At 49.8% G+C, this 23,115-nt stretch overlaps 8 protein-coding genes across 8 annotated transcripts, besides 1 other annotated feature; 4 read left to right on the top strand and 4 right to left on the bottom strand.

Annotated features, from left to right (window-relative positions):
- Window positions 1–23,115: part of a sequence feature (contig 1.132 1714..254738(1)) that runs on past the window's edge.
- ANIA_07824 (P450 monooxygenase stcB) lies at window positions 283–2,765 on the bottom strand (the record flags this gene model as incomplete). Its single annotated transcript, XM_676001.2, has 4 exons — window positions 283–903; window positions 975–2,160; window positions 2,606–2,708; window positions 2,763–2,765. 4 exons carry the CDS (start codon window positions 2,763–2,765, stop codon window positions 642–644), a joined length of 1,554 nt encoding a protein of 517 aa, XP_681093.1. The 3' UTR covers window positions 283–641.
- On the top strand, window positions 2,631–9,698 carry ANIA_07825 (sterigmatocystin biosynthesis polyketide synthase stcA; the record flags this gene model as incomplete). The annotated part of the gene is made up of 4 exons (XM_050612101.1): window positions 2,631–3,247; window positions 3,298–7,579; window positions 7,625–9,307; window positions 9,369–9,698. 4 exons carry the CDS (start codon window positions 2,631–2,633, stop codon window positions 9,420–9,422), a joined length of 6,636 nt encoding a protein of 2,211 aa, XP_050468055.1. The 3' UTR covers window positions 9,423–9,698.
- ANIA_07826 (CorA family magnesium transporter) lies at window positions 10,823–12,143 on the top strand (the record flags this gene model as incomplete). Its single annotated transcript, XM_676003.1, has 2 exons — window positions 10,823–10,888; window positions 11,019–12,143. 2 exons carry the CDS (start codon window positions 10,823–10,825, stop codon window positions 12,141–12,143), a joined length of 1,191 nt encoding a protein of 396 aa, XP_681095.1.
- On the bottom strand, window positions 12,496–12,668 carry ANIA_11573 (uncharacterized protein; the record flags this gene model as incomplete). The annotated part of the gene is made up of 2 exons (XM_050612102.1): window positions 12,496–12,619; window positions 12,658–12,668. The coding sequence occupies 2 exons, from the start codon at window positions 12,666–12,668 to the stop codon at window positions 12,496–12,498; spliced, it is 135 nt and encodes a 44-aa protein (XP_050468056.1).
- Window positions 14,298–15,178, top strand: ANIA_07827 (lysoplasmalogenase; the record flags this gene model as incomplete). Its single annotated transcript, XM_676004.1, has 3 exons — window positions 14,298–14,412; window positions 14,553–15,090; window positions 15,136–15,178. The coding sequence occupies 3 exons, from the start codon at window positions 14,298–14,300 to the stop codon at window positions 15,176–15,178; spliced, it is 696 nt and encodes a 231-aa protein (XP_681096.1).
- ANIA_07828 (protein urhB) lies at window positions 16,628–17,837 on the bottom strand (the record flags this gene model as incomplete). Its single annotated transcript, XM_676005.1, has 2 exons — window positions 16,628–16,726; window positions 16,785–17,837. 2 exons carry the CDS (start codon window positions 17,835–17,837, stop codon window positions 16,628–16,630), a joined length of 1,152 nt encoding a protein of 383 aa, XP_681097.1.
- On the bottom strand, window positions 18,910–21,249 carry ANIA_07829 (uncharacterized protein; the record flags this gene model as incomplete). The annotated part of the gene is made up of 10 exons (XM_676006.1): window positions 18,910–19,023; window positions 19,136–19,150; window positions 19,440–19,533; window positions 19,701–19,767; window positions 19,901–20,008; window positions 20,352–20,388; window positions 20,458–20,503; window positions 20,592–20,636; window positions 20,778–20,794; window positions 21,226–21,249. The coding sequence occupies 10 exons, from the start codon at window positions 21,247–21,249 to the stop codon at window positions 18,910–18,912; spliced, it is 567 nt and encodes a 188-aa protein (XP_681098.1).
- On the top strand, window positions 21,809–23,059 carry ANIA_07830 (zinc finger CCHC domain-containing protein). The gene has a single exon (XM_676007.2). It carries the CDS (start codon window positions 21,858–21,860, stop codon window positions 22,989–22,991), a length of 1,134 nt encoding a protein of 377 aa, XP_681099.2. The 5' UTR covers window positions 21,809–21,857; the 3' UTR covers window positions 22,992–23,059.

Here is a 23,115-nt window from a genome sequence, read left to right on the forward strand (position 1 = left end):
GTGCGGCAGAGGATTCAGTAGTGGATCCACTGCGTGGTCTAAACAGGCCGGTGCGAGTTTAACATCTGCCTGAGATCTACTAGTGGCTACGAGAACAGCAGGAAGAAACACAAGTCAAGAAAGGGCTTGGGATTGGAAAAATATCACTATCCAGAGCGCATGACTAAACTGACAAGGGTGAGTATTTTTAATGGAAATTCGGAACGCCAAGGTCAATGTTAACCGCGATCGCTAAACTGGGCTTAGCGTAGGGTGTTTGACACGTGACTAACTAGCACTGTGGAAAGGGACGGACAATTGTCATTATTGGTGGCCAACGTTGCCGCCTATCTATACCTAGCTTACTAAATAATGACTAAGCGAGCTCGACCCCTAGGGCAGGTGACGCGACTTGAAACTCATCATCGTCTTTATGGTCGCGTGACAGTCATGACTAATGTTGCTTATATAACCAATTTGTATCGCGCGACTAAAAATCAGGTCTAACCGAGCTGCAATCTGGGCGGTGCCATAGAACAGTATGCCCCGACAAACATCGCGCATCGCGTCGGCTCTATCCGAAGCGAGTTAGAAAATTGTTGGTGCGTCTGGCATGGTACGCCAGACTCTCCACGACAGCGTCTCGTTCCATCAATCGGCGTCTATGTCAGTGTAATGGCGCATCGACGATCGCGGGGAACGCCCGCTATGAAACTGTCTACCACGTGCATGCTCTCGTCCGTCACCGATCGTCCTAATCGCGCCCCAACACATTCGCGAAAAAACATGGCCGCAGCCAGACGCATCTCCATACGGCCGAGATGAATACCTAGGCACTGGCGTGCCCCGTACCCGAACGGGTTGAAAGCCAGCTTGGCTTGGTCAGTGATTCTCGAGTTGGATAGCCAGCGCGTATGATCGAACCTAGCCGCTCTGTATCAACACTGCCATCCGCATTTTTTTTGTTGATTCGCTTCCACTGGGCTTCCACTTACGTGTCTGCATCATCCCAGATACTCGGATTGCGCTGAAGACTCCAGTTCTGCGTAGCAACTATGGTGTCGTCGGGAATGAAATACCCCCCAATTGTCACACCCCCGGATGGTGGACTGCGAGGCATGCATCCTGGAGCCGCCCCGTATAGCCGTAGACTTTCGTCGATGACCGCATTCAGGATGGGCAACCGCTCGCAGGCTTCGTCGGTCAGTTCACCTTCAAGAGTGGCGACCTCGGCCTCGACTTGCTTTTGGACTTCTGGTCGACTCAGCACACACCAGAGAAGGAACGTCAGAGAGATTGCCGTCGGGTCGGAGCCCGCCAGTAGTAGAGCCCCGGCGTCAGTTATGATATCTGTATCAGTCAAGTTTCCGGCCTCTAGGGCCTTATTGAATAGATTTCTCGGTTCGGCCTGGGCCTTCTTTGCCTCTCGCGCTCGGGAGACCACGTCGCCTCCCGCAGCGAACATTCTCTCCTGAGAATAGAATATATCCTGGAGAGGTGGGATGAACCAAGCCAACGCACGGCCAAGATAGTAGCCAGGGGGAGCGAAGTGCTTGAGCAGATGCGCAAGGTCTCCCATCCGCCGTTCTAGCATAAGAACGAAGGGTTCCTTGACACCTTTGGCGACGATGCCTGCGCCACCGCCGAACGTAAGCTGGCAGACTATTTCGTTGGCCATGAGAGTCCACCACCCCATGATCTCGGCCTCGCCCTTTACGGCGTCGCATTTGATCTTCTCCACGGTCAGCTTGATGATATCCCGGACCTTTGGCTCCCACTCGTTTCGTAAGCTCTGCAGCGTGAAACCCCGGGCGTAAAGTTTACGACGCGCCGCATGGAGTTTTGGATCCCGAAAGTTGAAGATATTGTCTACCGGCCCTGGTGATAGAAGCTCATAGAAGGGAGCTTTCATGAAGCCAGATCCCATGCGGTGGATCTCGCGTCCTGCCACAGGATCTGCCACGTCGATTTCTTGAGGTCCGATACGGACGATGGGCCCATACTTCTGGTGCAAGCTATGGACGTAGTGGATTCGATTGTTGGCAAAGACGGACCACGACAGGCGCAGCCCTGTCAACGACGCATACCAGGGACCTGGAATATGTTTCAATGGAGTGAAGTAAGCTATGCGAATGGCCTGGGATACATCAGCGCCAGTTGCCTCCGGGCCGGACGAAATACCTTGATTATGCTAAGTAGTATGAAGAAGCTGCCGACATAACTGAGCATGGAGAGCCATTTCATGCTCAGAAGGGCCGCATAGAAGTCTTTACTGTCCGAAGTCATTGGACTCGCAATCAGAGGGGGACAATCTGCATCATGAATTCCCCTTCTGTTGGAACGCCTGATATAGTACGCTTGTGCGGTTGACCCCAGTGTATCGGGCACTCAACCGGTCATCTATTCTTGACTCGGTGAAGAGAGACTGCAATCGGCAGATGCTCGGGTATCGCTAAAGAATACTCTGTCCTCTTCCCAGTAAACCCCGGTACAGTCAGCGACGGATCACGGTCAGCGAGGCCATGACCGACTCGGCAGCTCCTTGATTGACACCTTGCACATGTAAGATAAAATAGGCAATCTGAATCTCACCGTTAGCTTAGAATCATGGAACTGCAGACCATACTATTTTCGCAATAAACGGCTCCAGGATGGCCAGTCACGCTGAGCCAACCAGGCTCTTCCTTTTTGGGGACCAGACCTATGACTTCGTTGCAGATTTGCGAGATCTTCTCAATATTCGCAACAATCCAATTCTAGTGGCCTTTCTCGAACAATCGCACCATGTTATACGTGCCCAGATGATCCGCGAGCTGCCACCAAAAGAGCACAAGCAAGCTCGGACTGCGTCCTTAGCAGAGTTACTGCAGAAATATGTCGATCGAAAGCTGCCGTCTGCTTTCCAGACTGCCCTCTCCTGCGTTACTCAGATAGGGCTATTTATGCGTCAATTTGATGACCCGCGTGTTCTTTACCCACACGCTAACGACAGCTACGTCTTGGGAGTCTGCACAGGATCTCTTGCGGCAGCCGCCATTAGCTGCAGTACTTCTTTATCTGAGCTTTTACCAATTGCTGTCCAGACCGTCCTCGTCGCCTTTCGCCTTGGCCTTTGGGCAGAGAAAGTGCGCGATAACCTTGAAATATCCGAAACCAACCAAACACAGCCCTGGTCGGCAGTGTGTCATGTTCCACCGGAGGAGGTGGCCATTGCCATTGACAGGTTCAGTCATAAAAAGGTCCGTAGCCCTGTATACCGTGCTCAAAGGTCTTGCTAACCCATTGTCCACCTGAACAGGCGCTATCGAACACGCGCAGACCCTGGATTACTGCAACATCAGCCAAAACTACGACAGTTAGCGCAAGCCCTGATATCTTGAGCCAGTTGGCTAGTCAAGCACCCTTCACGAATAGCAAACTGTGGAGGGAGATTCCAATCTACGTTCCTGCGCATAACAACCATTTGTTCTCCTCAAGGGATGTCGACGACATCCTGGCGACCACGAATGAGAACCCCTGGTCCACCTTCGGCGCCCAAATACCGTTCCTGTCCTCCGTCACTGGAAAGTTGGCTTGGGTCCGAAACTACCGTGACCTCCTACATCTGGCCCTCTCGCAATGCCTTATCGAACCTATACGATGGGACGTCGTCGAGGCAGAAGTGCCGCGGCTCCTCAAAGACCGTGATGGTCTCGATACGCTGACAATTGTAGCCTTCACAACCGTGCTTTCTAAAAGTTTGTCCAATGCTCTGGTTACCGAAGGAATAAAGCCAGCAGAACCTCCGACCTCTATAAATAAGACCCCGGAGCGATATAGCCACCGTCCAGGGTCTGACAGAGGCAAACTGGCGATTGTGTCTATGTCTGGTCGATTTCCCGAGGCCCCTTCTACCGATTCATTCTGGGATCTGCTTTACAAAGGCCTTGACGTTTGTAAAGAGGTCCCCTTGCGTCGATGGGATGTAAAGACCCATGTTGATCCGAGCGGCAAAGCGCGCAACAAAGGGGCCACACGTTGGGGTTGCTGGCTTGACTTTGCTGGTGAATTCGACCCACGCTTCTTTAGCATCTCGCCCAAGGAGGCGCCGCAAATGGATCCGGCCCAGAGGATGGCATTAATGTCAACTTACGAAGCCATGGAGCGAGGAGGCATTGTGCCAGACACGACACCGTCAACTCAACGTAACCGCATCGGAGTTTTCCACGGCGTTACCAGTAATGACTGGATGGAAACGAATACCGCGCAAAATATAGACACCTACTTTATCACGGGCGGAAACAGGGGGTTCATTCCTGGTCGGATCAATTTCTGCTTTGAATTTTCAGGGCCCAGTTATAGTAATGACACTGCATGTTCCTCCAGTCTGGCAGCTATTCATCTCGCATGTAATTCCCTGTGGCGTGGTGACTGCGATACTGCGGTGGCTGGAGGCACGAATATGATTTTTACCCCTGATGGACATACTGGCCTGGATAAGGGGTTTTTCCTTTCTCGAACAGGCAACTGCAAGGCTTTTGACGATGCAGCAGATGGCTATTGCCGTGCGGAAGGAGTCGGTACCGTCTTCATCAAACGTCTTGAGGATGCATTAGCAGAAAATGATCCTATTCTGGCCACTATCCTCGACATCAAAACAAACCACTCGGCCATGTCGGACTCAATGACACGGCCGTTTAAGCCTGCGCAGATTGACAACATGTCGGCTTTATTGAGTACAGCCGGAATCAGCCCGCTTGACCTTAGCTATATCGAAATGCACGGTACCGGGACGCAGGTGGGTGACGCCGTCGAAATGGAGTCGGTTCTGAGTCTCTTTGCTCCGGACGAGACATTTCGACCCCGAGATAAACCGTTGTACGTGGGATCTGCCAAAGCGAACATTGGCCATGGAGAAGGAGTTTCCGGCGTCACCAGTCTCATCAAGGTCCTACTGATGATGAAAAACGACACCATTCCTCCTCACTGTGGCATTAAACCGGGAAGCCGAATCAACCGGAACTATCCAGACCTTCCAGCTCGCAATGTGCATATTGCTTTTGAGCCAAAACCGTGGCCTCGGACAGATACACCTCGACGTGTGCTCATCAACAACTTTAGTGCCGCTGGAGGGAACACCGCTGTCCTGGTTGAGGACGCTCCTGTTCGTGATCCCGTAACTGCATCAGATCCCCGAACTAGCCACATTGTTACTGTTTCTGGCCACGTTGGGAAGTCCCTCAAGCTGAACTTGGAGAAATTGCGGGATCATTTGGTGAAGCGGCCGGAAATCAATCCTTCGGAGCTCTCATATACGACCACTGCCCGGCGATGGCACCACCCTCATCGGGTGAGTATAACAGGAGCTAACACTATGGAAATCTTGCGCAATGTAGAAAGCGCTATAGCAAGAGGGCATGGAGTCAACCGCCCCGCAACTAAGCCGAAAATTGTCATTGCTTGTAGTGGGCAAGGCTCCCAGTACACAGGGATGGGCTGGCAGCTATACAACAGTTATCCGACTTTCCGGTCTGACCTAGAGCGATTTGATCAATTGGCTAGGAGCTATGGGTTTCCCAGTTTCCTTGAGGTCTACACCTCCAAGCCAGTCGGCGACAGCATGGAAGATCTCCTCCCCGTTATTGTCCAATTGGCTTTGGTGAGTCTTGAAATGGCTTTGGGAAACCTTCTGGGCTCCTTCGGTCTGAAACCAAGTGCAGTCATTGGCCATAGTCTTGGCGAATACGCGGCATTATACATCAGCGGCGTTCTTTCAGCTGCCGATACATTGTACTTGGTTGGGATGAGAGCGAAGCTGCTTCAAGAACGCTGTCAGCGAGGCACCCACGCGATGCTCGCCGTTCGAGCATCACCGGTCACGCTGTGTGAAGTATTGGCCGAATCCAACTGTGAAGTAGCCTGTCATAATGGCCCTAACGACACTGTTTTGAGTGGACCACTTAAGGAGGTTATGAACCTTCAGAATTCCCTGTCTGCGACAGGTATCAAAGGTACTTTACTGAAGCTGCCATTTGCCTTCCATTCTGCTCAGGTTCAGCCTATTCTAGAAGAGTTCAAGAACGTGGCCCGTGGTGTGACCTTCCACAAGCCACAGATACCAGTATTGTCTCCTCTTTTGGTTAAGGTGATCGATGAAAAGGGCACCGTGGATCCAGTTTACCTCGCCCGCCATTGCCGGGAGCCAGTCAAGATGGTGTCAGTCCTTGAACATGCTCGCGATCAGCATATCATCACAGATCGCACAATTGTCATTGACGTTGGACCCAAGGCATTAATGGCTGGAATGATAAAGACGACACTTGATAAGGACACCAGTTCGGCTCTGCCAACTCTGGGACCCAGTCTAGACGTTTGGAAGAGCCTGACTAATATCTTGGGTACGTTGTATTCACGAGGGTTGGATATTAATTGGGTTGCGTATCACGAGCCGTTTGGATCTGCGAAGAAAGTCATCGAACTCCCTTCTTACGGCTGGGACCTGAAAGATTACTTCATCCCATACAAGGGTGAATGGTGTTTACACCGCCATGAAATTCGTTGCAGCTGCGCGACTCCAGGGAAGGAGACTGCAACGAGCGACTACCAGCTTCCTTCAGATGAGCAGGTCGCAGCTAAGAGGCCTTCAAAACAAGATGAAAGCAAGGAAGCATATCCCGAGATAGTGGCCACTACAACAGTGCACCGTGTAGTGGAAGAGAAGACTGAGCCACTTGGGGCTACTCTGGTAGTAGAGACCGATATCTCTCGCCCAGACGTGAACCAGATTGCTCAAGGTCACCTGGTGGATGGAATACCACTGTGTACCCCGTCAGTATATGCAGATATCGCCCTTCATGTTGGGAGGTATTCCATGAACCGCCTTCGAGCAAGTCACCCCGGCGCCATGGACGGTGTTGTCGACGTTGCCGACATGGTAATCGACAAGGCCCTTATTCCTCATGGCAAATCGCCACAGCTGCTTCGGACGACGCTGACTATGACATGGCCGCCGAAGGCTGCAGCTACCACACGTTCCGCGAAAATCAAGTTTGCTACCTACTTCGCCGATGGCAAGCTTGATACTGAGCACGCGACTTGCACTGTTCGCTTCACAAGCGAGGCGCAGCTCAAGTCATTACAGAAAAAAGTACCCGAATATCAGGAACGAATAAAGAAATTAGGAGAGGGCCTTCGCCAGGGCCAGTTCATTCGATATACGACCAAGAGCGGATACAAGTTGATGAGCAGCATGGCCAGTTTCCATCGTGACTACAAGCTCCTGAACCATCTGATCCTGAACGAGGCGGACAATGAAGCGGTCTCGACAATGGATTTCTCCGCAGCCAAGAGCGAGGGCACATTCGCTGCGCACCCGGCATATGTTGATGCCATTACTCAGGTTGGCGGCTTTGCTATGAATGCCAACGACAATACGGATATCCAACAGGAAGTTTTCGTAAACCATGGATGGGACTCGTTCCAGGTTTACCAGCCGCTCGTCAAGGGCAAGACTTATGAAGTGTATGTGCGGATGACAGAGGACGAGAAAGGAGATCTTGTTCATGGCGATACCATTGTGCTGTATGGCGATGCTGTTGTTGCATTCTTTAAAGGGCTTTCGGTAAGTCTGTCTCACTTATAGGAGACCCAGCTAACGTCGTGGTAGCTCCGCCGTGTCCCCCGAAGAGGCCTTCGAATGGTTCTGCAGCAGGCGTCCGACAAGGCAGCTCGTCTACATGGGAATCAACAAGCCGTCAAAACCCAGGCACCACAGCGTGCAGCTCTTAAACAAAAACCCCAGTCGTCACCAACACAGCCGCATGCATCAAAGGTGGCTTACTCAAGATCAGCAACCTCGCCAACGGCTGGAAAACCAGTGGTGGCTGCGAGAGACCTATCGCGAGAAGGAGATGATAAATTCAAGGCCGTTTTGAGCGTTATATCTGAGGAGAGTGGTGTTGCGTTGGGAGAACTCACAGCTGATACCAATTTTGCTGACATCGGGATAGACTCTCTTAGCTCTATGGTCATTGGTAGCAGACTACGTGAGGACCTTGGCCTTGAACTTGGAGCCGAATTCTCCTTGTTTATCGACTGCCCGACTGTCAGATCCCTCAAAACGCTTCTCTCTGGATCAGCGGTAAGTGTGAATAACGACAAGGATGAGCTGGAGCCTGGTCAAGAAGCAGAGACGGCGGCGCCAGAGCAACTAGACTTACGCATTGGGGACGCCGCGCCCAGCAAAGTTAGAGATGCCAACATCGAGCCACTCGATCTTGGGGATGAGCTGTTCCGGAACGTGCTCAGAATCGTTTCGGAAGAGAGCGGAGTGGCGCTCGATGAGTTGAGCGCTGAGACTGTCTTTGCTGACATCGGCATCGATTCGCTGAGCTCCATGGTGATAACGAGCCGCTTCCGTGAAGACCTTGGGATGTCTCTGGACTCGTCGTTCAACCTATTTGAGGAAGTACCAACAGTTGCACGCCTACAAGAGTTCTTTGGCACCACAAGCGGAAGCACGACCGGTTCGTCAGGCTCGGGCAGCTCTGAGGACGAGACCGATAGCATCCCATCGACTCCGGAGGAATACACTACCGCAGATACCCGGGTCCCTGAATGCCGTCCAACCACTTCGGTAGTTCTTCAGGGTCTTCCCCAGATGGCCAAACAGATCCTGTTCATGCTCCCCGACGGCGGCGGATCGGCATCTTCGTACCTCACAATCCCGCGTCTCCATGCCGACGTAGCCATCGTCGGGCTGAACTGCCCCTACGCGCGAGACCCCGAAAACATGAACTGCACTCACCAGTCCATGATCCAGAGCTTCTGCAACGAAATCAAACGTCGCCAGCCAGAAGGCCCATACCATCTCGGCGGCTGGTCCTCCGGTGGCGCCTTCGCCTATGTAACAGCCGAAGCCCTCATCAATGCAGGCAACGAAGTCCACTCGCTAATTATAATCGACGCACCTGTCCCACAAGTGATGGAAAAACTTCCCACCTCGTTCTACGAGTACTGCAACAACCTCGGTCTCTTCTCCAACCAGCCCGGTGGCACAACAGACGGCACCGCGCAGCCCCCGCCATATCTAATCCCGCATTTCCAGGCCACTGTCGACGTGATGCTCGACTACCGTGTTGCGCCGCTGAAAACCAACCGCATGCCAAAGGTAGGTATTATCTGGGCGTCTGAGACGGTGATGGACGAGGACAACGCGCCCAAAATGAAAGGGATGCACTTTATGGTGCAGAAAAGGAAGGATTTTGGGCCGGATGGGTGGGATGTGGTTTGTCCGGGGGCGGTGTTTGATATTGTGCGCGCTGAAGGGGCAAATCATTTTACGCTGATGGTATGTTCTCTGCTTCTGTTGCTTGTGGGCTGTGGTTGCTAACAGATTGTTGACTGCACAGACGAAGGAGCATGTATATTTGGTTCGGGAACTTATTGACCGTGTAATGGGATGATTACTTGTTCCGTATATACGTGGCAACGACTGAATATGACTAGATATTCGACCATATTTATCAAAGGTTCTCAGGTATTCTGTGTCGAGTGCACAGAATTGGATGAAAAGAATAAGCCAGCATATTCAAACCCAGTCTTAGAGTAATTGTTTACCCACCTCTCACTTGAACAGAAAAGCCGAAGATTCTTTGGAACTTGAAAGTTCTCTGGTACCTATTAGTAGCCGGCGCCGTGGTAAACCTAACATTGAATGGTCCGTGGACAGTGCTGAGTAGCTGGTTGGAGGCGCCTTGATGCCCGCCATACGAGGTGCACTGACTCCTGCACCGTTTCTGGTAGCGTCAGCAATTCCAAGGGCCTCTAGTATGGCTCCCTGAGTGCCAGGCCCGTTGTTTGACAAGAGCCAAAGGTTGGGTCGTCGGTAGGGGAATATCCTTGGTTGGGGCCCTGGTCATAAATGCCGTATTACCGCAGTCAGATGTTGGGCTGTCAGTGGGCTAGAAGCAGGGATGCTCTGGTCCCAGTCCCAGGTATAACCAGCTTTCTTAGTGTATATATCGAAAGCAGCAGCTATCTTACGCCTTGTCTGGGTTTGGCTGGCTTAGTTCACAATGTCCTCAACTCATCTGGTGACTACGTATTGTTCTCACTTTGGAGGCGGTTCATCGCACGTAAGAGCCTTTGGATCGAAAGTCAATTCGCAAATCAGCCAAAATAAGCATCACGCTAACAACCGGCCAGTGAATGCTCCTGGGCAATGACGAGCTCATATAAGACCGGTAGTCCATTTCAGTCCAATGACGAGTCATCGCAATACTTGACCCGCACATCCACATTTCACAAGGATGTAAGGGAGCCCTAAGATAGTCACCGAACGGGCTAGTTGCTGTGAGGATCCTGGTGAAGTTCAAGTTAATGACATAGGAAAATCATCTTTATTCCAGGGAGAAGAATAGGCCAATCGTTTACCCTTTGCTCGTTCTTTCTGATGGCCTGTCTATCTACCAAAAAGTTTGTCTAGGATATAATCTAGGCAAATGAAGCAAGAATCAATACCATCCTTTCTGCCCTATGGTGTAGACTTAGAAAGTGGATGCACTGTCTGCCACAGTTATGCCTTGGTCAGGCGCTGTGACGTAATGGCTCGCAGCCACAATTTTGAATCGACAGCCAATTCCAGTTCAAGCCCCGATACCCTGTTTATGTTTACCAAGACAAGCATCTATTATCAGATACTACCAGGAAATTCTAAGAGCGCGACCGGCCCCTGATCGGAGGTTGGTTGTGTGTTTTTGCTGAACTGGGGGACTCGCACACCAACCGGACGAATTCTGCACACTGATACCACACTCGCTTCATGCAAGTTTCAAGCCATCCCTTAACGCGTCAGTGCATACAAATGAGTGTCTATCGACCCATTAACGCGCTGTCCAATGCATCACGGCCGTGTGTACACAAACATCAGGTACGTCCTCCGGTGGCCGAGAGTCGCAGGTCGTTCCTGGGGTCCTCTGCAAAGCCAAATGTACTTTAGTACAGCAGTTCGATGCAATGCAAGCCATATTGCAGATCGAACTGCGATGCACCGGTTTCAGCGAGTCCATGAACTGTCCCTCCAATACTCCCAGCGGCCTATGAACGGCAACGCTTCCATGCGGTACTCGCGGTACGACGAAAGTGCCGACCCTGATATGCGTGACAAGCAGGCCCCTTCCGAGGTCCAGAGCCAAACGAAGTTAGAAATCGCCCAGAAATATGGCCTGACCACTCGCGATCTACGGGTGTTTGATCTCCCTTCCGCTGGATTTCCGCATGTCCTGGTTCGGGAACATGCGATTTTGGTCCACTTGTTTGATCTGCGGCTGCTGATTGAGTGTGACCATGTCTTGCTTTTCCATCTGGCTAGTAAATCTGTTGAGGCTGGGAGTGCGAGTTCCAACAGTAATGGCGACGACGATGAAAGTGATTTTGGCATTGGTAGCAGTGTCTCACAGGTTTTCAGTCACAACCTCGAGCGAAAGCTTCTAGGTAGCGCCAACAGTACAACCCAGCCTTACGAACTACGGGTTCTCGAAGCAGCGCTTGCCTCAGCGACGTCTGTCCTCGAAGCGGAGTACAGCCTTACCGCAGACGAAGTCTCCCAACTCCTCCGGAAGACACACCAGGACGCGCCCTTCATATCAGACAAGGAAAAGGAATACGAGTCGCTTATCCACGCCCTTCTTCGCCTTTCTCGTCATCTTGCAAGTATTGATCAAGCCGCTCGGCAGGTTCGCACACTGACTTCCGAGGTCCTCGCCGAGGATGAAGATATGGCGAATATGTACCTCACCGATAAAGCTCAGGGAAAGCCACATCTTCCGTCCGACCACCAGGACGTCGAGTACCTTTTTGAAGCGTACTTTAAGGCCTCCGACACCATTGTGCAGGAGGCCACACGTATGATGGGCAATATCACACGCACGGAAGAGACGATCCGCGCTGCGTTAAGCGTGCGGCGTAACCAGATCATGGTTCTCGAGGCGCGGATTGAGATCTTGATGCTTGCGCTTGCAGGCGGGACGCTGGTGGCAGGATGGTATGGTATGAATGTTGTTAATGGGAGCGAGGAAAGCAGTACGGCCTTCGGGGCGATTGTTGTGGGCAGTCTGATGGGCGTTGGCCTCATCACCTGGGGTGGGCTACGGCGGCTGAAGAGGATTAATAAAATACGGGTTTAATCTAATGTGCTGATAATGGGGGTGTGAGTGGACTTGGAATTGAACTGAGCCCGTATGTCTCAATTATAGTAATACCTAGGCTATTGATTATCGCGTTTACTCGTCCTGCGACCCGGCCTGCTGAAGAGGTTTTGTTGCATATTCATATTATATTTCTTTCATTTGCCAGCTTGTGGTTTATCCTCATCCCAAGAAGCCAGATGGCATCAATAACCAAGTGATCTAAACATGAATGAAGCAGTATTTCCATAAATTCTACGGAAATGGGATGGTCACAGATGCTGCCTTTGCCCAGAGCGTATAAATGGACCTCAATTCACCTAGGGCTGTGGAGCTTTCTAGTTTTGTTAGTTCAGATCTTCTTAGATGGTCCCATATCGTAGTTCCCAAGGATATTCTGGTCTGCCAGCCACGAGTCGTGTTCCTCAGCATCACGGTTACCGTACGAGCCAAAATTATACCATGGCAGAGCCATGCTTTTGAAAGAGCGGCTCGCCGTCTCTGGAATACTGACCATACCCACATGTCGCCCACAATAGTGACACTAGACACCAGAACGTGCCTTTCTGGCCAATAACCCCATTTTCCACAGGGAGAGCATATTCGATACTTCTCTCATCGCGTCCCTCACAGGCCTTAGGTTTTTATAGTTTGGTAGACCTCGACTTGGAGAGCTCTACATTGACACAAACAATCACTACGCTTTTTCTTCTTTATCAGTTTATAAGACATAACTATTCTCGCCTTATAGGTAGCATTCAAATATTTTGAGTTTTCTGGTAATAGGAGACTTTATAAGAACAGTTCAGTGTTCTCGTAACTGTAAAACCAACCCCTTTCCCATAACCAGTCTTCCAAGGCGCATTGTGCTACCACGCCAATAGCTTTTCATTCCGTGCACAAAAAACCTGTTTGCCATGACTGCAAAGGTTCCTGTAACACGTAAGGCCTGTTGCCGGGTCTCGATCGAGTCACATTGCCGTGTCGTGTAGACTGTTATTGTTCCCACGACAGCACAGTGGTGAAGTTGTGGGAGTTCTGCTGACTACCGTGCACACGACTAATATGCTTTGAAATGCGGTAGTACCCTATGCGAACGGCAGACCTGCGTCATGGTTGAAGGAAGAGGCCCTTTGTATAATTCAACGACGACTTGATGCCTGATGATCGGGCGGACAGCATCTACCACGCCATCAGACTATTCTTTCCGCTCTGATTGAGCAACTGCAACTATACTCTTGGTAATACTAGCCCATGTTCCTGCGAGAATATCTCGTCGGAGACAAGCTAAATATCATCTAAAATCGCACTCCGTCCTCGCCAATATTCGCTAGTCCGAGGGAACTATACCCTGTGTACAGAGTGCACAGGCCATGTATAGAGTTAACCAGCGCAATAGCTTGCAGAAGATTCCTGCTAACTAGATGTTGCAAAGCTGAACACTCGTATCGGCAAATGCAAGCATATGTCACCAAACCTTCTGCTGTATGGCTTACAGACCTTTGAACTGGTTGTCCAAGCAATGTGCTAATTTGCCGATTGGTTCTCGCGGTAATGAACATAGACACCTCATTGTATTCTTGAATGGTGCAGATGAATGCTTCCTGGTCCTGAAGGCCTCGAGCTTTACTTTTGAACTTAAAGGATGCGCACATGTGATTATGATCACAACAGATACTCCGTACGGACCCATCTGCAAAGCTAACGGCTGACATAAACATGCTCGATCTAATTATGTTCGAAATCTCGTCCAAGGCCCGCACAATTGTGGTATATGCTAAAACAAGGCGCATGATGAGCTGCAAATGTATGTAGCCCATCTTAAATTCAGTTATATTTTTCGGATTTGCAGCTGACATAGAGACCAGTCCACGAGCATTCACCAAAAAAGGAATCTTGAAGAATATACTCCTGCTGGAGAACTCTAAGAAATAGAATATACATGTATATTCTACAGACCTGGACCAGTGACTGATACTTGAAGACTGTCACAGGATGCGCCGGATCCATGTATTGGACAACCGAGGCTAGCATTTGTTTAGCGTATTGCCAAGCCGTGGATCGGTGGGTGAAGAAAGAAATAAAGGGCAAGAGTGCTCCAAGAGAGAGGATTGAGTTCTGTCCAATCTCTCTGTTATACTATGCTCAATCATCATGGAAACAGGCACAACTTTCCAGCTTCCCCCCTTCCCAGCCCCGCAGCTGCTCCTCTTCTCTCTAACCCTTCCTCGTCCTTTCCGAACACAGAATGCGGTCCTATGGCGGCACAGTAATTTTCAAGATATCATCCTCTGCTGCCTTCCTGGTGGGGCCCTTGCTCACCACATCGAGTGAATGGTCGCCGTACCGGCTCGCTATCACCGTTGGTCTCGTCTTCTCTCTGATCGGTGACTACTTTCTCCTACCAAGTCACAAGGACTTCAAACAAGAGAGAACAATCACAAAACGATACCACCAGCAAGAGAGACCAAAACCAAGATGTCTCAGTTTCCTTTCAAGCTGGCGTTGTTGCATTTGCCGCCGCCCATATTGCCTATATCTACGCTTTTCTGCAGACAGCACAAACAATAGCCTGGCCAACATTTGTCACCACCTTTGCGGCAACAGTCGCTTTTGCAAAATGGCTCGGTGTGATCTATCCACCTACATCTTCATCAGTAGCGAGCAATTTCCTCGGCCTGAAAATCTCGAGAGACATGAAACCCCTTGTCCTCGTCTATGCACTGATCATAAGCTCGATGTTTGCGGTTGCTACTTCTATATCGAACTCTTCTATGATATCCCAACGAGCGGCTGGCGCTGCAATGTTTGTGGTCAGTGATGTCTTTGTTGCTGCCAGTGCGTTTGGGACCACGTCTGTTGGCAGCCGAGGATTGGTGAGGATCGCCGTCGGTTACGGTTTGTATTTTTGGGGGCAAATGGTTATTGCAGGTACCGTGGAGGGACTGTGAGTTTCATTGTAACGCTGGCCGCGCTTTGATATTCCCCGCAGGAGTTCAAATATGCGGTCTGCGCGTGTCTACAAAGTGGCGTAAGGCTCTTCAACAATTCATGGTATATACATATCTTGGGAGGTTTTACTTCATTTCCCACTCTATTTAGAGCGATGCCTGGCTCGAGTCGCAATGCTAAGTGTTATATCGGATGGATTCACAGACCCCTGGCAACAGAAGCAAACAAAGAAGTAGTAACCCAGGTCGATATCCCCTATTACGTATATCTGCGTAGCAGGATAGGTCATTTTGTATTTCAACGAGGCCTTCACTACCAGTGCAAGACACTGCTGGGGTGGAAATTTAAACTACATTAGGCACTAAACCTAGTGTAAGGAACGATATTATCCTGGCTAAAGCTTAGTTTGCTGAGAGTGAGACGTCAACCGATCCTCGAGCCTTGATTCTGCTTGTTCAGGCTCCCAGGTTGCATGGCCGCGCCCAGAAGCTTGAGCGCAGGTCAGTCATACTCTAATACTGGGTATATGTGTAAATCTCTGCACAACAACATCTGATCCTCCCACATTCCGGCACGTCCCTGTTGTCTGTATACTATTATCGGCTGTCGGCATAGTAAACAGGCCGAGTCCAGGGGATAATAATGAATAATGCTGGGCTAGAGAATCACTTCGATTCTCTAAGCGACGCTTCACCATTGGTTATCTCGGCAGAGATGGCACTTCTTAGATGACGATATAAGGGCTCGATGGTGAGGAGCCTGTAGCATTGTAGTATTGGTGTAGCTCGATTCCATGGTGGTGGCTGACGATTTCGCCGCTTACAAGAGGAATCGCGCAAGTTCAACCATATCTACCATGATCATATTACTGAAGAATTTGGATGTCCTCACGCACCCCCCAGGTATCGCGGAAACGCTAGCTATATGGACTTGATATGGAAAGATTAGACGATCGAATCTGATCATAGTGACCTTTCTGGTCCAGGAAATCACCCAGACATATACCTAGGATTCTAATCCAACTTGCACTTTAGCAAGCCTACTATAGAGGCCTGACATGCAACGAACGACAGGGCGCTGTGAGATCTATGGATAACTATGCCTATTGCGTACAGGTAATAATTCCTACGGACTAATGGTACAAGCTACTGATTGAGAATAGATATGAATTAAGCTACCAGCAAGGCGAATATACTTCGAACAGCGGACTGGTAAAGAAGGGTGACCAAGGCTTTTATCACACCATTGTATAGTGATATAGTAGCGAATATAGTGTAGAACGGGTTGATTAGAATCATTGCGAGAATGCTTGCGGAGCTGGAATAGGACGGGTCCGTTTCTCAACGAACAACGACTAGCAGGATGACGCGGGGCCATCAGCTATAAGTAATCCCTTTGCTGAGCTAGCCGAGCGAAGGGAAGTGTATGATGCGGCTGGTCGAATGAAGGTAAATTGCCAATGCAAGCTTTTAAAGGCACCATTCTCTCACACAGAACCGCTGTGCCCATCCCACCATATGCGATCCACCAGTCTACGAGCGTCTATTCTGAAGCTCCCACTCATAGGAAGCAAGCAGGAACGGACCAACACCACGGGTGTCATTCGGAACCACTGGAATACTCACATAGTACTGATACCGGTGTCAGCCCTTTCACCTCCAGATCAACACTGTTAGGTAGATTGCTTACCTCAAAGGACGCATCGCTATTAAGCGATCCAACCTGAACAGTCCCTTCATAAGTCAGGGTTCCATTGCGATGTTTCGTGACAAAATCGTCAATTAAATGTCTGTACGCCCTTGCCGCTGGTTTCGAAAACGTCTTCTTGTCAAGATAACCCTTCCGCAGGCCGGCGAGCCAGCCATAGGTGAACATAGCGGCCGCAGAGCTTTCGAAGTAGTTCCCTTCGGCACCAACATACTGCTTGCTCAGGATTAGATACCAACCGTCTGTCTCCCTGTCCTGGGCGCGAAGTATCGCCTTGGCGAGCCTCTTGTAGTATCCTAAAAGTCGTTTGTATCCGGGTAGGTCCTTGGGGTAGATATCCAGGACCTCGATCAGGGAGACAAAATACCACCCAACAGCACGGTTCCAGACAAGAGGCGAAGCTCCTGTAACCGGGTCCGCCCAGACGGCGGCCTTGCTCTCATCAAACCCATGAACGAGTAGCCCAGTGCCACCGGGATCCCGTGTCACGGCTTCAATCTTATCCCACTGCAAGACGATATCCTCCCACGCAGTTATATTCTTCGCGTCAAAGAGCTTTGTCCACTTGGCGTAAAACACATCCGCCATAAAAATGCCGTCCAGCCACATCTGATGCGGATAATTCGGCTGCCGGTGCCAGAACCCCCCCGTTTCCGTGCGGGGGTGCCGGTCGAGCATTGCGCGAATGCTGTCTGCGGCCAGACGGTACTTCTCTTCGCCAGTGCGCTCGTACCAGTACAGGATGTTATTCCCGATGCGGTAGTCGTCGAGCGAATAGTACGTCTCGTTGAAGTCGACGATACTGCCATCAGGGGCAACCACCACGTCGTCAATCTGCGACCGGTACCATTCAAGCAAGGTCTCGTTTCCGTAGAGCGAGTACGCGGCTTCGTAGCCTTCGTAAATTGTGGCGCGGCCATACCAGTAGGCGCCTTCGTGTTCCCGGTTGTTGAGGATCCAGGAGTCAGCCATCCATGACAGGTATGAGCGAGCTGCGGCCGGAGCCATCAGGAGAAAGAAAGTAGAGAGCCTCATGGTGGGCTACTGCGATGCCCAGGATGTGATTGATCAGCAGAACTCACCTTCCGTAGGGGAGTGCAAACCGCGTTTTATACTCCCATACAGCACATTACCAGACGCGATGAGACCCTATCCGAGGTAAGCAAGATAATCTATACGAGGACACTATCTCTTATGCGGGGACGCGATGAAATTGTCCGGGGCGAGCTGGACAAGACAAGACGGCAAGTTGGATTCACACGAATAGGCGCAGGTAGACTCCAACCGGATTCGCATCTTGGCAACTCTGGGCAATTCTGCATCTGATGAAGACGACCCGTCACTGCCCGGTTACAGTGGAGGCCCCTGATTCTGACCGGTAAATTCTCCCCGGATACGATGGCTGTCGACAAGAATTTCTCCGGCGCGGCGTGTCCCAGGGACTTGGCCCTCCACTCTAGTGCAGGTTAAGAACTTATGAAAAGCGGAGGGGAGACTACTGTAGGACAGTTTCAGTGAGTGCTAGTGGCCTTTCTAGGATTCTTTACCGTGGACCCTGTCTGGTAGTTGCCCTTTGAATCGGCACGCTAAGGATTTTGGTTCCTATCATCATGATCACCACCATATGCAATTTGCACCCTCGTAACTGTTGCCTCAAGGGAAATAAACTAGACTTCTTTTAGCGTATTATCTTCAAGGGGTCTTGGGCGATTTTCCACATATCCGTTGCGATCCTTGTTCGATTTACTTGACACATTCAGATTGGGATTTAGTCTTTAGGAGGATATATACTTATCTTGATTCTGCCAGAATCTTACTGGGGACCTGAAGTAAGCTCTCAAGTTGGATGACTATGTGCAAAAAATAATTACTTTAGGTATGAGGTTCTCTAGCTACAACGAAACGCTGACCGTCGGAGATCCAGCTGTTGAGGGTTCGGATTCGTACTGAAAAAAAAAAATGTGCCCTCGCCTCCTGCATTGTCGCCGGCGCTCTTGATTGAGATCTTGTCCAGATGTCACCGCAAATGTTGCCTTGCTTGATGGCTCTTCCACCCTGGCTAGAGCATGCTTAAAGTTAGGGGTGCACTCGGTGCGGGTTGACATCCCTACTTAAAGTTATTCAGGAAAACTGGTTGCAAGATCTTGGGAATTAAATACGGCATGAGGAACATCAGGTGATGCTCACGGAAGAGGAAGCTGAGCTGCGTGTCGAGCCCTATCTAGTACGTATTATCAGCTAATGTCAGATTGTAGAGGAAATCTCACCCATTTATGGATCTCACTATTTTCCACTCAGTTCAGAGTCGCTTGATGTCACTAATATCATCGAACCTCACCAACACGAACCTGTTATCGGCCCAAAATTAGCATCAATCATGCAAAAGAGAGAAAGGGCGCAGACCATTTGCCAAGATAGATTGCCTCTCCCGTCTTTGCAAACGTATCAGCCTTATTGTTGAAGCTATAGATGTGCTTCATAATCAGCTTCTGCTGCTCTTGAAGAACCTTCTCTAGAACGCGTCGTTGAGCAGCCAGTGGAAGCGAGCATGATATGTGACGGCCGTGTTCCTGATAATCTGCAGCCCATTTTTGCTCTGCGGAGCTCGCTTCGAGTGTCGAGAATCCTGCGGCGTACCAGTGGCGTTCTCGTAAAGCTCAGCTCGTTCGTGCCAATGCGGACAATTTCACCAAGTTTGACATGGATTTTGTCTGTGCTCTGAGGCAGACGGCTGGTACATTGCCAGTAGTCCTGCTTGGTGTGAACTTTACTCTCGGGCAGTTTAGATTAGATCAATTCAGCTTGACATTTGCTGGTCCTGCATTAAAATGGCCCCGGAATATTGGCTAGTGGACGGGGAAATTGGTCGTACAAGGCACCCTGTCCATTTACACTGACCAGGCAATGGTAATGTATCGAATAATTGACGACGAGTCCGCATCTTCTAAGTAACTGGTGGTCATTGCTGCAGTGCTTCAGAAGCAATGGTGCCAAGAATATTGGAGCAGTAGTAAGCATGTAACGAACAAAAAGTGACAGCTTAGCATTGAAGGATTTTCAAAAGTTCGGCAGCATATTATGGGACCCTACAAACCTACAACAAGATGAGGATTGCTTTGTGAGGTGCAGCTCGCAGTTTGCGCGAGGCAGGATACATGCCTTGTTATACGGCAACAGGTCTGGGCGGATTTTGACTCCAACATAAACTGCGAGCGAGGGTATCAGGTTAACGAGTTCCGGACAACGAAGGTGTGCAGCTCTGGACGGCTTCGCGCTGTATGCTGCATTTTATGGACATTTGAGATGGGATCCAGAGGCGCGATATAGATTGGTCCACCATTTCCAGCATCAAGTCTTCCCTTGATATATTACTGTGACTCGGAGTCTTTCTCTTCCCCATATGCGTGGTTCACCTTGCACAGCACACAATCGATCATGGCCTCCATTCGCCTCACCGAACTGGTTCCATTTCGAGGTGGGCGGGCAAACAATAGCTTACCTTTGCCCTTGCATTGCGACAGACCTTGCAGGGTATGGTTCCTTTCTTACCAGCAGCTTTAGCTGCCTTGCTACCCTCACAGTGGATCTGCATGTAAAGTAGCTATAGGTGACTAGTTAGTTACTAATCCTAGGCAGAAGGGTTGATAGAACTTACCTTTTCCTTCTTATTACATGGCAAGACTGGCTTGGTCATATTATCACTGACCATGGGGTATGCACGGCGTGCGGATTGCTTGAACTGATCATCGATTAGTTGGTAGCTAGTTTTTATTTAACAGTTATACTTACAGGCCCTTGCTATTATCCCAGTTATTTCCAGCTTTACCCTTATTACTGCAAAGTAATTAGTGACTAGTATTTTACTAATTAGATAGGAGAGATACTCATGACTTCTTGACTCTCTTAGTACTGAGATTTTGGGCTTTGGACTGCCAAATATTAGCTAATGAGCTAGTTAAACTAGTTGCGACTTACATAGCTTGCTTGTACTTCTTTATTAGAGTTAAGGTTTAAAGAATAATGCCTTTAAATAAGCTTCTATGCCATGCTGCCAAAATTAGTCAGAAACTAGCTACTAATTAGTCCAGATAAACTCGCCTTTGGCCTCCATCGGTTCCTTTTAGGGACGTCACCCGCACCGCACCGCTGCGGTGCGGTGCGGGTTGCGAAAGCTATAGTCCGCGCGGGTTCTTCTATTAGTAATATTAATATTCCGTGTATTATACAGACTTAATATATTTATTCTATACAGAGTATAGAACCCTACTTGATCCTTTATTTAGTAAGGCAGACCAAAAATTTCTACTTCCTATGCATCAGCTTAACCCTAGATAGTTTTGATCTACTAATCTAGAGTAGGAAAAAAAAAGTACGCATATACTCCTGGACTACTATGTAGTATATTAGACTTGTTAAACCCAACCCGCCAAGAAACGGGTTGGATCATGTTTTCTGAATACCCGCTGGGTTTTGGGTCTTAGTAGGCTATCCTGTGGATAACTAAATAACCCGTTAGTTTATATTATTAGGTATTATAGCCTTTTGGGTTATAGAGCAACCCAAAATCCTAGATAGCTATTACTTTATATTCCCTATTTAGAATACTTAAAGGCTATATTACTATAGAGGTGTTAGGGATCTACTTTGTCAGGATAGATTAGCCTGTTAACCAGGTAAGGATTCCATCACCATGTAGAATTAACAATAGGGCAATGAATAGCCAGTGTAATACAAGACTAAACCCTGGGGTAGACTTGTTAAACCACGGGTTGGGGCGGGCTTTCAGGCCTAGCTGATCCGCCCACGCGGTTTTTGGGGTGGGTTACTGTTATGGGTCCTTTGCCTATACAAGGACCTTAGACCTTAGTGACTCGGCCAAGGCCTGCGCTGTCCTGAAGGCGGTGAGCCACCTACAAGACTTCCTTGCAACAACAATCCTTCTTTCTCATTTCTTCTTTAGCGATTCCTTCTTGTACGTACGGCACGTCTAGATAGGAAGATCCATCTAAATACGTCCCTTAACATTAGGAATCGCTGACCAATCTCAATAATAGTATGAGGAGACCTTTTACTATGACAATGGAAGAAGAAAGCGTCGCATTGTTGCTACAGCAGCTCCAGGAGCTCCGTACAGAGATGCGGACTCAGAAACAACAGCTCCAAGAAGAGAATAACAGCTTACGGGCGGAACTACAGGCCGTACGGAACTCGCAACTGAGAAACCATCCACCAGTTACCACTACAGTTACATCCGCAACGCCCACCCCCTACGAACGAAGCTATCCCCGTCCTCGTCACCCGGATGTCGAACCCTTTACTGGAGAAGACCCTAAGGACTACCCTCCTTTCCAGATGAACCTTCGTACGAAGTTTGCAATCGACGCCGCCTGCTACCCTACAGAGGAGGAACAAGTTTACTATGCCTACAGCCGCCTGAGAGGAAAAGCCAGCCAGCGTGTACTACCATGGCTCTTGGCTCGCCAGAAATCTGAGACTCCCGTGCTATGGGCAGAATTCTCCGCGGTACTAGACAAGGCCTTTGGTGACCCTGACCGACAGAGAAAGGCTCTTGTACGAGTGAATACAATGAAGCAAGGGAAACGTGACTTTGAAGAGTTCTTGAATGAATTTGACGAAGAACTTCTTAATGCTGGAGGGATTAATTGGGATGATAACCAGAAGAAGGCCTTGTTGGACACGGCAATTAATGTTGAGTTGCTAAAAGCCATGGTTGGTATTAGGCAGGAGGATTCGTACGACAACTACTGTAATCAACTGCGCGAAATCAACCACAACCTCCAGAGAGTGGCCAGGCTTACACGAAAAGGATCTCGCGCTGCTGTCCCCACGCATGTCGCTCGTACAAGACCAGCAGGAGGCTCTGACCGGACCGGGACCCCTGATCAAATGGACTGGGAAGCCACCCATGCTCAAATTGCAGCCCTACAAAAGGAAGTCGCGGCCCTCCGTACGAAAGGGACCAGGACCCCAAGAAAAGCTAGTCAGGCGCCTGCAGAGGAGAAGCAAAAGAGGTTGTCTGAGGGCAAATGCCTACGCTGCGGTGATCCTGACCACTTTATACAAGAGTGCCCTACAAAACCTACCAGGCGCCCTAGGCAGGTGGCCACAGTTCAGGAAGAACAAGACCAAATGGATGACTACAGCGAGAGCGAGTCGGAAAACGAATAACCTCTGTGCAAAGTCGCGTACAGAGGGGTTATACAGCTAGAGAAATACTACTTGATTGGCAAGATTTCAACAGTCGCGCATGAATACCCCCCCATTCTTGGTGGAGGCACTCTAAAGCTTTAGA

Source organism: Aspergillus nidulans, chromosome IV, assembly GCF_000011425.1.
Source record: "Aspergillus nidulans FGSC A4 chromosome IV".
NCBI classification, from domain to species: Eukaryota; Fungi; Ascomycota; class Eurotiomycetes; order Eurotiales; family Aspergillaceae; genus Aspergillus; species Aspergillus nidulans.

Coding starts and splice junctions, on each gene's coding strand:
- ANIA_07830 (XM_676007.2), top strand. CDS start 21,858: ATGAGGAGACCTTTTACTATGACAATGGAAGAAGAAAGCGTCGCATTG.